At 35.2% G+C, this 16,626-nt stretch overlaps 1 protein-coding gene across 3 annotated transcripts in view; it reads right to left on the reverse strand.

Moving 5' to 3' along the window:
• PAWR (pro-apoptotic WT1 regulator) overlaps positions 1–16,626 on the reverse strand; it is a 61,637-nt gene that overhangs the window by 11,519 nt on the left and 33,492 nt on the right. For all 3 annotated transcript variants that reach the window (XM_072401416.1, XM_072401417.1, XM_072401418.1), the window contains 2 exons: positions 8,150–8,269; positions 5,126–5,160 (listed from right to left, as the gene is read on the reverse strand). In XM_072401416.1, the coding sequence (XP_072257517.1) occupies positions 5,126–5,160; positions 8,150–8,269 (155 nt within the window). The remainder of the gene's footprint in view (positions 1–5,125; positions 5,161–8,149; positions 8,270–16,626) is intronic.

The following is a 16,626-nucleotide window of genomic DNA, read 5'->3' on the forward strand; positions in this document are numbered from 1 at the left end:
TTGTTTGCTTACACTGCACCTTGCATGTGCCACCCACTGCCAAAAATAGATCTTGAAAGTGGAAACAATGTAGGTGTGCCACAATCACTGATAATGGCAAAAACTTGCCCACATCAATAACTTTATTTCCGCTTTACCATTAGCCCTTCACACAATCCAAAAAAGGAAACAGCCGGGGGAATCAGCTTGCATGCTAGTCAATTACTATACATGACAGACTAGTGGGAACTGTACATGGTCTAAAACCATTATCAGTGTATTTGTATGTTTTTACAAGTTTTATCAAATTTGGTATTTAGATAATGCAAGGCAGTCAAAGAATATTTTTTCATGTGTAGTTCTTGGCATTGTATATGATGTTGGCCAGTAACAGAACTGTTCTAGAACAGTAAGAAATATGAATTATTTGTGTTTCAAATCCCCTTATCTGTTTTGTTAAAAGCCTCCAGGGCAAGTGTTCACAGCAGTGATGATTTATAGGACATACTTTATGGATGTAAGAGAGCCAGACCTTTTATTGCTCATTTATCTCACAAAATGCCTCTGCCCTTGGAACAAGTAGGGGTCATTGTTAACTTTGTTTACACATATACAATAGAAATTCAAATATTCAGTTATGGTAATTAAAATTAAGGGTCCGTATTGGTGGATGATTTAGGATAGACTGTAATTTCCACATGCTTAAAAAATTCTGATTTTCTTCCTCAGAATGGTGAGGTTTTATATGATTTACCTATTCATGAACATTCAAAAAATTCTGGTATTACATTGTTATCAATCAATGTATACATGTTTTACCCTCCAGTGGTGCAAAAGTGCCTAGAAGGCGCAGTTGGGGGGTTATAACTTACCCCTAATGAACTTGTTGTTGCAAGACGCTATATACCCAGAACCCATAGAGTGGTAATTATTATGTAAATAGTATTATATAATACCTAGTGTCGGTGCTTACTTTAAACTGGTGGATGCAGACTAGAGACCTCATGTACTCATTTTACCATCCTAAACTGAGGGTACAATACATTTATTACAGTTGATTGAAGGTGTGCATTTACCTTAAGGGGCCTGACTAGTATTGAATGATGTGCTTTACAAAACCTTATACCATATTCGTTTACATTAACACCAGTTGTAGGTCATAGCAGTGGAGATGTGCTGTAAACCCATCCAGTGTTCTCCCCAGTTACCCAAAATGTGGGTCACAGTACAGCGGCTACCTGCGGCCTACAACTTCCTCCCATTCAGCTTTAAATATTTGGCATGATAAAGCTGTCAGCATATATGCAATGATTGTTGAGAAAGGTAATAATGAAAGAGAATTTAACAGACAGGAAACCAAAAAAATATATCCAGTAGAGCCCTTCTCCACTAAAACGAACTGTTTGGTGTATAGATACATTTTAGGGCTGAAGATTGTAAGGGAGTGTTAGGTTTTGCTTAAAATGGATTGGATCGATTTTGGAATGGATTGGGGTAATACTGAAAGAAAGCTATAAATATAAAAAACGAGCCAATAAACAAAGTTTGTACCAGAGCCACCATAATTAACAAATGTATATATATATATATATATATATATACACACACACACATGGTATATTAATATTATCCCATATAACCATATGAAATGACCTGGTACCATATGATATCTACTACTCCAAGCTTGTTTTAAGTTACATCCTAACAGATTTTACCACTTTTTATTGAATACTCCCAAAAGTCCACTCTGGCCTTGATCCTGACTGGAGGATATTTGTTAGACGGCAGTTTTATGCTATCATTTTCATATGTATTAAGAAAAGCCCTGGGAACTTTTCAGTCAAAAAATAAGTGCACGCTAGATGCTTTATAATCAAAAACAGAGCTTGGCAGACAGTTGTGTATATAAATACTATTGCACTGTGTTAAACGTGTGGCTTACAGACACATTAACATAACTGGAATTTAGGAAACTGTCTTTTACCATATTTAGCATTGGTCTTCTCTGGGAGAATTATAATAAAATGTACAAAGAAATTACATAAAAGAACAATTATTTACCGGAAAGTACAGTTTTTGTAAGTGAATACAGGTTTTGTTAAAAGAAAATGAAAATCAGAATGAAGGGAATGAATCTGAACAAACAAAGGAAACACAATGTTTCAACCAGCAATATAATTATTCAAACACATTTTGTTCACATTTTATTACAGATTGGTGGTAGTATTTGTAACAACCATCTAAATATAAATACATACGCCATAAAAACACTAAAATCATACCACAGGTAAATGTTTCCTTCTATACTAGTCTTAAAACATTGTATTAAATAATGAAATAGCCAAACCACCATATATTGTTTTTGTTTAGTTCATGGTTGATCCTGGATACCTAAACTGACTGTTGTTCTCTTTTTATATCTTGGTGGGCCCATATTGGTGGGATTTCTATGCTGAGTTTCGGGTTTAGCAGCAATATCCAAAATGTAAGAGAGGAACCCAGCACTACAGGTTTGCACTTTGTAATTAAGAATTTAATAACAAAATTAAAAAAAATAAACTAAAAATAATATATCTTTGCAGCAGGACTCAACCTGCACTGGCAGGTTTTATTACTCTTTCTTACCTAGGGTACTATTAAAAAGCATTCAGCTTAGTCAGCTTATTCCATGCTCCCACAGTTCTCTGATGCCATCAATCAAAAAGGCTTTCAATATTGTTTTCATTAGTCACTGCTAATTTAGTTGTAGAACCACAACAGAACCACCTTTGAAGACACCTGTCCAGCATGTCAAACACTGTCCATGGTGCTGATTTTGTCCAGCTACATGCCCAAATACATATTGAACATATATATTCAATCCATTTCATATAACTCTCAAGAATGTAACGAATTTAAAATGAAATTGATAAACTAGACACATCAGTTAGAAAATGTACACATGTCATCCAAAATATGAATTAGGCTGCCCTACATAATGGGTTACTCCTAAAGGTAATTCTTTTCTCGCTATGCAAACTATTCAGGCTACCATCATACTCAAGGCCACATTATTTATGTATTCTCAAAATATATTACTCTGTAGTTCTAGAGCAGGATTCGCTGATGTAATGACATGGGAGCATTATTTGTACAGTAATACTTTAAGTCCAAGATGAGTGATTACAAGGTAATGAAAGGGAAGATAAAGTGGTATGAATAATGCTGGCCATCATTTACGGTAACCCAGAGGTCTTGTGACATTTAGTAGCAAAAAAGAATTACTTCAAATAACAATTCCGGAATAAAGGCGAGTATTTCAGGTAAACCTGTTTCTTAAACCACCTTGGTTAAAGAACTTTCTTGCTTCAAGGCTTATAAAGTATGGCATGCTCTGAGTTAAGAGATGTAAACTGGTTCTAAACTTATAAAATATATTTAAAGCCACTATTTTAGGTTTTGGGTTATAACTTTTGTTTACAATACTTCATTGGGGATATTTTCCTTTACTTCCTGCCCTGGAGATACAACTTTAACTGGAAATCTCTGAATAGAGAGTGGAGTTAGATAAGTACCAGAGTAGTCCTCCTCAATATTTTAATTATTCCCTAAACCTCCAGTTGTGGAGTCAGTGGATACATTTTGAACTCCCCCTCATGTTCCTGTCTTGGTAACGATGGACACAAAGATAAAAGTGCTTAATCTCTTCAATGATGAGCATTAAAACTTAACTCCTTCCCACTCTATCATAATGAAACATGCTTTGTTTGGATTAACACTTCTAACACTAGTCGCTGCTGTACTCAACAACTGGCATTGGCTATCTGGCTACTGGTATTGGGTATTGGTATTGGCTATAGAATGCTCAATCCGTTTTAGAAGCAGGTAAGTTTCAAATTATATTGTATGCATGAATATTTACTGAAAGTGATAACATGTGGCTTAAATGAATTGTATTTATATTATTTAAATATTAGTAATTAAAACTGTACCCATCCAAGGCAAAGGTATATGGCCATTTAATGAATCAAACATAATTAACTAGAAGAAATTTTAGGAACAAAGGCTTGTAAAGATGTGAATTACATCAGTTATTGTTATACCATTCTGCAACAGGCTATAAAGTCTCTTTTTAGCTCTCCACAAAAGAAAAAACAAAAGTAAAAATTCTTCATGAATTAAAAAGGCTTGCCTTTCAACCTAATTTCACAGGAGCAAGAAAGTCTCTCACAATACAATACATAGACAGTATTGGAAAAAATTCAATCTGTGCTATTACATGCTTCATTTCATAGGGTACACTGATGCTGGGCTATCCACGACAGGCTCCGAATTAAGTAATACAATCAAATACAATTTGTTCTGTTCCAGTTTACTGAACGATTCTCATCTTCCCTTTACAATATACCGAACAGAACTGATCACATACAAAAATGTAAAAGGTCAATTTTACAACCTCTGTATTGGCAGTGTAATCACTTCAGAAAAACATTTCTAGAGCCTAACACAAAATTTCTCCTAACTTGGCCTTAGCGGAACTTCATTCTATTTAAAAAAAAAAAAATGAATATAGACAGTGGCCTCAAAACATACTTCCAGGTTACAAATAAAACACAGAAGGTGCCTTTTACCTCCGTTAGAGATTCAAATTAGGAGAAACCATTGAGGACCGCTAAAGATTCTATGTGATGGTACAAAATATTTAAATGTATTCCTTATAGCTCATTGCTCTTTCTTAAATGTTTCTTTTTGTTTAAAATTGTTACTGTTACTCCAGAAATAGTCAAAATATACTGTCTAACAAACTACACCCAAACTACTCATTTTAACCTAATAGAAATCTGCTAATCTGTGTGTAACGTTTTTTAAAGCATATCAAACGTATGAAATTCAGAAAACCATGTCCTAAAGGTAAATAAAAATACCCCCAACAGAGACTCAGGACAATATTAAAATCTGCTGGGTTTGCACTAACTGGTTTCCTGTTGGTTCCAGTCTAGGTGTTCACTTGCACTAGATAGGAGGTGAATTAAATCATTGGTAGAGACAATGACAGCAAAAAAATCTCATGGAGGTCCTAAATTTTCACAGGTATATCAAAAAGAATAGGAAAAGGTTTTATCGGAGATCTCATTTTAAGGTAAATCTTCACTGTAGACAGTCTTACCTCTTATATCTGTTTGGCACGTTCCTTACAGATTCCTAGACAGGATAAACAGAAATAAATTGTGAGCCATAAACTTGCAAAACTTTGAGTATATAGTTTACATTTATAAATTTATAGCTTAGATTTATATAATCATAGAATGATTATATAAAACAGCTATTGGAAACAATTTCCATGGCAGTGCATTAGGAGTTGGGATTCAATTTATGTGGGTTTAAAGAAGAGCTGACGAGTTATTTTTATAGCCAAAACCCCAAATATGTTAGTATCAGCATATACAGAAGAAAATATGAGATGGTTCATCCAATAACCATAGGAAAAGTAGCACTAAATATAATACATATTGAAGTGCCTTGCTGAATCATATCCGTTTCACCACCATAATTTTAAGCAGCACATCAGATATGGGTCATTTAAAAAAGAAGAATTTTCTCCATAGATCACCTCATGATGTATCATACACGTCTATATGACTGGGTACAAAACCATTCCATAGAATAGAAATTCTGCAATACATCTAAAGCATGATTCAAATTGTAATTAAATAATACAAACCTAGTGATTATTTATTTATTTTATATTTTTAGACTAGAGTCAATTCCAGCTCAGCAATCATGAAATCTGAGGTTCATACAGAGCAATTTAATTTTGATCATTCATTACAAAAAGTGTTTTGTTGTTTTTTGTAGTTTCTGCAGTTTTAAAATGGAACTAAAGTTCAAAAATTAAAAAACAATGTGACCAGGCAGGTACTTTGTTGCAGAAAGGACAGGTAACGTTCCTTCAGGAATTGGGAAAAAGAAATAAACCTGCCTGATCCAAGAGCAGTTACACTTGTGCAGCTCATTGTTATTTTATTAAGAAAAGAGTCTGCAAACTATTAGCAACATATAGCAATGCTGGAATATCTTTGCATTTTCTTTAGCAAACATTTTTATGTAATAGGCCTTCAAAAGCTCATAGCAACCCTACATTTTTCTGTTTACCAACAGAAAATAACTGCTGGGTTACACAGCAAAAAACTTTTTTTCTTCTAGTGTATATATATGAAACAAATAACAGATTGAAAGGTAGAACCTGATTGGCTGCTCTTGCAACACAGTACACACATATTACTAAAACTATCCCTACAAAGCATTAAAAGCAATGAAAAGTCTGGGTTGGTAATGACTTTCTGTAATAAGTACATTTTTCATCACAAATTACATTCCTTACTGCATGCTCTGTTATAGTCATTCAGCTGGAATCCACTTTTACTGTATATATTTTAAACTGTTCCCTTAGATGTGTCATTTTAAAGCATGCATTGTTTACAGTGTAATGCTGCATGAACTCCTGGTCATATTACCAGAAACACATCCTGCCCAAGCTCTGTTGATATAAAAGGCTAATATGTTGATTACTGCAGGCTCCAGGACATGATTGTATATCTATACTTTTAGCTTTATGACATTTTCCCCACACGTTTCAATAATTTACACAGGAAATATGGGCTAATGCGGACATTTGGTATACAGTTAAATTTGTCTACATTTTTGGCAGAATGCTAGGAGTACAAGGCTTTTGGGAGGAAGGCAGCATGTAAGTATTCTGTTTACTAACCAGAGAGCATGTACAAAATCAGATCCCTGCATTCCTGGCATGCCATTCCTTCAGTTAAAAACATCTCTGAATCTAAATCAGCTTGACCAGGCAATACTGTCGACATTTACATAACCTTTAAATAATAACACTAACTCTAGTAAAATTTGAACTCCAGAGGTCCACTAACTGCTGTGAGCCCAGTCTGTCCTTTACACACCCTCCTAGGAGTCCTAGGCCCATATTATACCCTATTGAAATGTTCCTAGGTCCTTTAATTTGGTGACTGTCCAAGCAGGGCGGTTAGGCACACAGTTGGCACAATAAAATCTAATACAATATCTACGTAAAACAACTGGCAGTGATAACTGCATTTTATTTAGCAGTAAAATTTTTATGATTTATCAGTGATAAACTTCCCTGTCATTTCATAACAATCATAAAAATAAGCAGTGGAACCTGAGAAGAGATTTGCAGTTTAGGCTACCAACTGGGAAGAAACTGAATATGATCAATTGTCTTAACATCAAAGCCAGATGTTCTAGTTAAGACTCCAATGAAAACAGTGTGGCCTTCAGAATACATTTCTTATTTTTGTACAAATACTAAATTTGTACAAAAAACTATCCGTTGAAATTTATTGCACTTTAATAGAGTTTTGACTGTGAAACCTGATACTGAAACCTAGTAGGGGTTGAATAATGTGCTGAACACTATACACAGCTTGGTAATAGCAATGATTGGTATGAATTATTTTAAATACAATATTCCAAGGTGTTTTTCTAGAGTAATTAAAAAAGGAAAATGCCAACTTTTATTAGGGACAATAGTAATATGCATTCCAAAACATGCAGTTAGGTTAATTGGCTTCTCCTAAATTGACCTTAGACTGTATTAAAGACATATGACTATGGTAGGGACATTAGATTGTGAGCCCCTTTGAATGACATGACAATGGACTTTGAAAAGTGCTGCGTAATATGTCGGTGCTATAAAAATACTGTATATTAATAATTTAATAATAGTTTATCAATGTAATTATGTTGGGGGGATCAGCATGTCAAACATGTATACAAGATAGATGATCAGCACATTTTAGAAATAGAAGTTGCCAGATTGTAGTAATCACAGCCAGTGGTCAAAACACTTAAGGAAGTATGGCTATATTCTTATTGCTTAAAATGTGTTAAATGAAAAACATTTGTACTGAACTCTTTGATTCACTGTTTAGGATGCTAGGAAATGTTATTTAAAAAAAGTAAGCTCGGCATTATTCAGGCACCAGTTTGTGCCTCTGCTCCACTAAAATATATTTGAGGTATAATTCCATCGCAAAAAAGGCTTGTTTATTCATTTGTTTATTCCACATTATGAAGATTCTACTATAACTGCAGGACACCACCTTAAAGCTATAAAGTACCTAATAAAAATACACTTTCTCACCGTCTGCCATTCGGTTGGTTCTATAGAGGATTCATTCTGTGCTGTATTTTGTTGGGTAACTGTATCTTCCCTCTTGCGTTCTTTCTGTCCAGCCTCATCATCCTCATCCTCTTCAGGGCTCTGTGTAAATACAAAAAAAGTTTAATTAAATGTACCAGCAAGCAAAAGGTGTGAAGTTTTTACCACAAATAATGTATTAAGAGAAGCAGGATCTCAAAGCCCACTCATGTATTTCCCTACTGTCCCATAATTATGATAGACAGTCTCAAAAAGTGAGCATTGAATAAATGTGCCAAGTCTCCGCCACAGGAGCTAATCAAAATCTAAATAGAAAGAGTATCCCAAGATTAGGGTCCTCCAAGGGTCTGTAGATAAAGAACACGTGTAGACACATCTTGGAGCCTGTTGTCTATTTAAAGCACATGCAAACACCAATCACTTTAGGTAAACAGGACATTTTGAGGCCCTCTATGTAGGATTTTCATCCCCTGAGAATCATTCTTTATCAGCTTGAGTGAAACTCGAGTGTCAGTATAACTCTCTTCCAAACTCATTTAGCGATCTGCCATGCTGGATGATCAAACATCCGGCCTCTATTACTAATAATCCCAAGGATTTACAGAAAATAAAAACTGAATCTAGGTTTCAAAGTAAAAAAAAAGGATTCATTCAAACTAATAAGTTATTTTTACTGCCCAATCCTTAATATTTAGGAATGTCCCAGAAAACGTCTGAATTTATAATTGAATGAATCATTTAATTCTATATATATATAAATAGGAAGATAAATTTCCACTTTAAAACAACAAATAAGGCCATAAATGGAATATATAAAAGGGTTTTCTCATGCTTTGTTGGATTAACTTCGGCTAATAAACAGGATGAGACTTGAGAAGATGGCAAAGGATCCCTCTGGAACTTGCATGATTCGAAAATGGTCCAATTTTACATCCGTATAAAAATAAATAAATAAAAAAACTACCAAAGCAGTATTTAATTAGCAGTCACAGTAATTAGGAGCATGATTAGAAGTCTAGAAGCTAATTTAGCTTTGTGAACCTTGGCTATCATGCCTCAAATCTGTGTTAGTCAGATACATGACTTGACATTGGACCAAAGGTATCTTTTATATCCTGTTGGATCGCTTCTAATGCGTGTAACAAGGAGAGTGATAAGTCTCCTAAGGCCTATTACAGAGAGCATGCTATCTTATCTGACCCTCAAACTACTCTATTAATTTACTTGCACACCACAAGTTGGTTGTCAAATTTAAATATATTTGTTGGTTTTAAAAGCATTAAATGGACAAAGCACTTAACAGAATATTACAATTATATTTTTCAGAAAAATATGACATCATTGGGTCCAAAAACAAGCCCCTTCCCACCACCCGCAAAGAAAAAAAAGACATTTTATATTCCAGCTGATCAGTAAAAAAAAAGCTCTTCCATATGTACAGCTATTCTGCTACTTAAGGCAACATATTGTAAAAAGTGCTCCTCATTTGTGCCTACATTTTTCTATTGAGAAAAAGAAATGGGTGCAAGGCTTTTGTAGACAATAGAATTTGCTATAACCTTTTGTTAAATGTTGCCCAATCCTAGATCCTAGTGGAATATTATACCCATTGTGCCGATCTATTGTTCTAGGTAACATAGGAAGCTCACACTGAGTGCCATTACTGGCTCTAGTGCCATAGTTTATTATGAGGTCACCCATTCTCCCTTGATCTTGTCTATTTCTTATGGCTTCCTGGAAACTAAAAAAAGGAATGTATTGGCATACGAATATTTGGACTATCCATGATTTACCATGCCTACTATGAAAGTACCAATTACAATGTAACTGTTTGTTGACATCTCGTGACCTTTGTTACACAGAGAGCTGCTATATTACTAGAAACAACAGCACACTAATAATGAGTGATGTCATGTAATATGTAAACAGCTTTATGACCGTATTGTAGTATAATGGTATTGCTGTCCATTACCATCATTTAATCTGCAACTTTTTATACAGAGACCACAGACAGGCTTCCCTACCAGCAGCCTAAAAAGCTTCAAAGTAAATACAACTTGAAAATGACCACACAAGACTATAGTAAATCAAAGACACTCTTCCACTAATGATTTTTTAACACATTAATATGTTTCACCATCCTCTAAAACCCTTCCACCTATACACAAGTGCCCAGCAACCATTTATACTTGTGGTAGACACAGAGCTGCTTATATTTTGAACAATAAAGTAGAATTCTTTCCTTACTCAATGTGAAGAAGAGCACGTTCTGTAAATAAGTGGTGACCCATAACTGTTTCTGAATCACTGACATGTTAGGTCACAGGGGATGTGAATTTTGCTGAGAATCTAACAGCAGGCTCAAGAATTTCTTCATTTTGCCAAAACAAACTTTATCCATCACATCCTTTCATATAGTGCTTTGTAATATTCACTTATAATTATTTATACCTATATAAAGACGCTCAAAATGAACCTATTTTAAATCAGGCCTGTTTGACAAGTGCTCTACATGTCACATGCAGTTTGAGGGTCCTGGTTTTGAGGCTCATACTCACTTTTCCACACATTAAAGTCCATTTGCCTATTTCTGGTTACCTTTCTTACATTTGCCCATCTCAGTTTGCACAGAGCAAACCCTCTGCTTTAAAGATCTAAACCTAATTGGGTGGGGGCTTTAGAATTTTTTAGCTTAAATCTAAATGTGATACTGTTGCATCTGTGTCCATCCAATGACTGAAGTGGATCAGTGTGGAGTTGGAAGCTTTATGGGATGCAGCAGTAGTGGGGACCTGGCCCTGTCTTCACTGCAGGTAAGTCTGTACCATAATCAGAAAGCATTATGTGCATACTTGCTGGTTTTGGCATAAGCTCCCCCACAAAAAAGTTCAGTTCTGCTTTTTTTGGATCTATATAGCTCCTTTTAAGTAGTCACTGGTTATTCCTAAAAGAATGCCTAATTTGTTACCTAATTTGATGCTATGCTTACAGCTAATTTTAAAAAATTCTTTACACCTCCCGAAAAATGAATAAATGAAAAGCAATTGTCCCTGCATGACATCGATATGTCATTGAGTAAAGCAAAGTGAAAAAAGGTATTGTTTATTCTACCAAGGACACTTTTTTGGTACCACTAGAAAAAAAAGAAAAAATTATAAAATAGAAAAAGTATTGTGTGTACCAAACTAAACATGGAAGCCGAGAAAGCAAAGAAGAGAGTAGTAAGGGAAAATCAGAAATAAACCGTATAAAAAATTATTTTTATCTATAATTTTACAATTGCCTTTATTGAATTAGGCCCTATGTGTTTGTGATAGAAGTGAAGCAAATATAGAGTTGCTTGATTCACACAGCTTCAACTTGCATTTTACTGCAAGCTTGATGCATGTTTTGCTGTATTTTATCTAAAACATAAATGTTGTGCTCCTCATGACATTGAACATGATATTCAAGACTTGGGGTATGCCTATAAGACTGTATAGTATGCTAAATAGTGAGAATACAGACCCTCATTCTAGGATAACATATGCAGTGAGATCGCTGAACAAATTGTTAAATTGAAAAGCATGTACTTGTATTATACAGAAGATTTTAGGAAGCAGAAAAGCATTCCTTGAATATTTATTAGAAGAATGTTTCTAAGATCTGGTGGCTGAGCAGTGTCCTTATAAGGTTAAAGCTTTGTACTTTTTAGGTACCAAACTAGTTCTTATCTACGTCAAGGATATATTTTACACATAATATTTAACACTGTAAATGAAAAAAAAATAGGAATGCAGCCAGTGTAATGTTTAATGAAACTAGGAGTACATTAGTAATGAAAATATGAATAAACAGTTTGTAATTAGGTGTGCTAAAACTTTGAGATATATCATTTTTATGTCCAGGCAATACACACAATTCATAGCACGTAATACATATTTAGGAAGAATGCAAAACCTTAAAGCAAGACCTCCATGATTATTATCAAAACAGCACAATTTCTATTCATTTTGATGGTCTTCAGGATAGTTTCAGAAAAAGGTAAAAGTTTAGCTCTCCCAGGAACACATAATAGAAGACATATTATTTTAATAGAAAAACAAAAAACATATTATTTTATGTGTATATTCCTGCCAGTACCAGTACTTTAGTAAAACTAAATAAAAAAAAAAAAAAGATCCCTGCGGAGGTTTCCTGGATTGGGTCCTAAGCCATCCAGTTATCCATTATTGGCCCGACACAGAGGAAGCACTGTACCGCACCATCTTCTTTCCTCTTCTTCCTGCTTCTGCCTACATCACCCGATCTTGCACAGTGCAGGCGCAAGATTGAGTGACATAGCCTGTGGCAAATGGGAAAAAGAAAGTTCCGATCTCACTGCTAATGCGTTTTTCCCTCCATTGAAGAAAAAGCTCTTTCAGTGCATGCCCAATGTCAGGCATGGGCAGAAGGAGAAGCTAAGGGCCTCATGGGATGCGTGACGTGGGTATTGCCGCAGCAATAAAGACAGATTGGAAGGGCTTCACCCTTTTTTTTTTATATCCCCCTTCCCCAAAAAAGAAGGTAACTTTTATCTTATATTAAAGGATTGTCTTGTACCTTTTGAGTAAAGGTAAAATTTTAGTTTAGGTCCACTTTAACAAGTCATCAACAAGAGTAGAGTGGGGGCCATCATGAACAAACATATTTTGGATACTAATTACTAAAAACAGAAAAACACAAAAAGTGCACATTGTCCTTGTCTCATTCAATCTTACCAATTCTGCAAGGCCAGCAAAACTTGCTCAGTACAGTAATTAGGCTCAAATAAAAGTTCTAGAGTTCAAAAATCAATACTATATATCACTACAGACCAACAGTGAAAGAATTAATGAAATAAAATGTATTTCTTGCAGAGATCTTTGCCATACCTCCTGTCTAACCATCTCCAACTTTTGGTCTGAAGGATTGAGTGCTGAGAAAAGAGATACTGCAAACAAAGCTTTAAGCAAAAGAAAAAAAAACCTGAAAAGACAACTTTCAGTACAATAGAAATTTCATGGGAACAAAAGTTCTCTGCACTGACAGATGAGTTGTACACACGGGAATGGAGAAGAAGCATAAGAGAAAAGCATAGAAAATTCACTTTTTTTCTGACATTATTTTGGAATGCATTTTATCACAGCCCGATGTTTACAGCCTGTCTGTCACTGCATTGAGAATTACTATTGTTCTTTAGGCTGCCCTTAATGTTTTGTGGTCTTCTCTCCCTGATTTTGAGAAAACTGTGACAAGACAGAGATGACAGGACTGCCCTGTGAACCTTGTCTGAAATCATAATTCTTGAACTAGCCTAATAACACAATGTGTATACTGTTGCTGTTACTACATTAACAGCTGCAAATAAAAAATGTACACAGTCTTTATTATATACACTGATAAGTAAACACATATAACAATCCACCTAATTCTTAAATTCTTAAAAAAGCATATATATTTAACACATACACTACAGCGTTCTTCCCAGATTTTTTTTTCAACCAGGTGGGAAGAAGCTGGATGGTCAGAAAGTGGGCAAGGCAACATGCAAATATAGTGTTCCAAGTTGTTTGAAACATAGGTGTCCACTAAACCCTACAATTGTGTAGCTTTTTAACACCCTCTATACTGTTTTAAGCATTAAAACTGAATCCAAAAACCTCCAACACAAACTAAACATCAGGCTATGTTTAGGCTGGCGGTGAGGTTGTAGTGAGGTTACCGTACGCTCACACCAGTGAAGTGCTGCCTCAGGGAAAACACTACATGTACATTTCCCTATGGCAGCCCAATAGAGAATGAATAGGGGGCAGTAAAGTATAAATCTCCCTGATCCTCAAAGCATAGCTGTCAGGCTGCCAACTCTCACCTACTGCTCTCTCCCTGCACAAAGCCTGTAAAATGACAGTCAGCTGGAAGAGAACTAAAATGTACCCAGCGATCCGCATGGTAAAAACTGCTCAGGAAGAACCCTGCACTACATCATTAACAGAATGGCACAGCCACACAGTGTTGTAATCCAACTTGCACAAAGTTCCAGTTTCAAATAATTACATGGGAGTGCTGTGTAGCATATGACACAGATAACAGGATGGGGTGCTCTGAATCATGTCACATGCAGCACACTTATTTTAGATTTCCATTTTTCTGCATTATTGCATCAAATTAGGGGATATTGCTGACATACTGCAAAATGCTTTCCTTCTGACCTTCCTTGTCAGACTAAATATTGCCCTACAGCAGGTGTGAATAAAGCATAGAAATTTGGGCAAGCTCTTTGAAGAGTGTCCTAATATGTTTAGTTCTAGGTAAAGAAAGGTGGAGTGTGAATTAGCAATGCCTTTCACAAATAATCTATGTTACTGAATAAGACAAGGGAGCTGCATAGCCCAGCAGCTTCTGATGTGCCCTACTTTCCTGTGAAATGTGCTTTTAATTTTTCAGAGACTTTAAAAAGCCATAATGATGGTGTTAGTAATAGAGAAGGCTGAGCGAGCAACTGAGGCTAAGGAAGAATGTTTTCGCAAGCACAATCAGAATACCACCGGCTCCAGTTCACATTCTTCCTTACATGGAGATAAAATTCTCCTGAATGTGAGGAAACAAAGACTCTTAATAGGATGATCTCTGTCCAGCATAGACAGAATTAACAAGAAAATGTATTAAGTCAATGACATTCATTTTATACTTTCATACCAGCATATGCAACTGCTTTCTTTATACAAAAATAATGATACAAAAAAAATCAGATACTGTCATCACAGAAACAGTAATAATTTGTACTAAATATAAAATGAAAAAAACCTTTAGTGTCCAATCTGCTTTCTGCAATCTAAACATAATAGACTACTAAAAAGAACACATATCATACCATTGTTCTCTTCCCCATACTACAAAAATAACCCTCCTATAGTGTTCCCTTTCCATCTCAGTTGTTTCCGAAATAGCTGATGTAATCTATAATATAAACTAAAGGTTCAATTGCCCAGTATCCATATGTATACAGCATAATGCATTTCTGAAAGTGGTTGAAATGGTCAAAGTTGATCAAAAGTCCACCGATAATGGGCTGGATGGCAGAGAGCACTTATCCATGGAGACCAACCAATCCACTAATTTGACAGAATATTTAGTCTTCTCTGGTATTTTAGAAATTAAGTTTAGGAAAAGTGTTAATAACATACCGACTGATACTTCCAGACTAAAGCGAGTACAGAATCCAGACACAAAAAAATGTATTGCTTTTGTATTTTTTTTCTTCTGCATTATTGAAAATGACATTGCAGGCCATAAAGAATGCTGCTGGAATATTTTGGTATATTTTCACCCTAAATTAGACTACTAGAAGGGGAAAGGGGTGTTGATTATGATGGTATGTATGGTTATTTAATTTTATGTTTTGAACTGGGTACCTGTACACAAGATTAGGAGTGAAGAACTTGTCTGCCTTTTGGAGTCCAGCAACTTGCCAACATTCTTATAGATTTTCATGAGTTAAAAAGTTCTGGATATGTGAAATGCCCTACAGTCTCAGACAAGTGATTAGAGAATAAGCACACACTGTTACTTTGAGCTAATTCTTCATTAGACACCAGACTGTTCTTTATTGGCACTCCATCTGCTTCAGAATTGCAGGATCTCTGTCTCGATTATCTGCATAGGAATGAAACTTTTTGAGTTTATTTCTGGTTCCAATTGCTATAAACTGAAAGTGCTATAGTGCGGCTAGCAGTTTTATGTGAAGCTTTGTGTAAAGTTTACTTTAACCACCTTTTGAACTCCTAATAATGGCTGTGAGGATTTGAAAACATTTACATTAGAACAAACAATAAGTGAAAAAGTCATGTGTCTATATGTAACAAAGTTTCAAACACACCTTTAACAATTAAGCCGACCCAAAGCTAAGTGTTCCTATAAGCTGTTTTCAAATAGTGACTCATACTTCGCTGACATTTCCAGATTGGAAAATTGAATTCAAGGTAACAAGATCTCTTCATGGTCAAAGAGATGCTTTTGAATTGATACAAGGAGAACTTGCTAACCCCCACTATGCTGATGCTAGCAGAGCAGTGAACTGGAATAATGGGTTAGTCATTTTGGGGAGGGGTGGAATTTTCACAGTTATTTGTGGTATCCATTTTCAGAAGTTAGGCTTTATGATAACATTTCATTACAGGTTGCCAGCAAGGCAACAGAAGAAGCTTCAGAAATTGAATGTAAGTTCTGACCACCATGTGACACACATTCCACTACATTGGGTGCATTGTTTACAGTGGGTACTAAGTGTAAGCTTCAATAAACTTATGCTTATTAGCATGGAAACTTCTTAAACTTCCTATTTACAGAAAGGCTCCAAGCATATTAGAGTTACAACAGTCTTTCACACAAGCAGAACAAAGTTTTATTTTCCTTGTTTTTACGCGCCTTTGATCTGAGTTCTTACATCTTCTGGCTTTTAT

This window comes from Pyxicephalus adspersus, chromosome 2 (assembly GCF_032062135.1).
Source record: "Pyxicephalus adspersus chromosome 2, UCB_Pads_2.0, whole genome shotgun sequence".
Classification (NCBI taxonomy): Eukaryota; Metazoa; Chordata; class Amphibia; order Anura; family Pyxicephalidae; genus Pyxicephalus; species Pyxicephalus adspersus.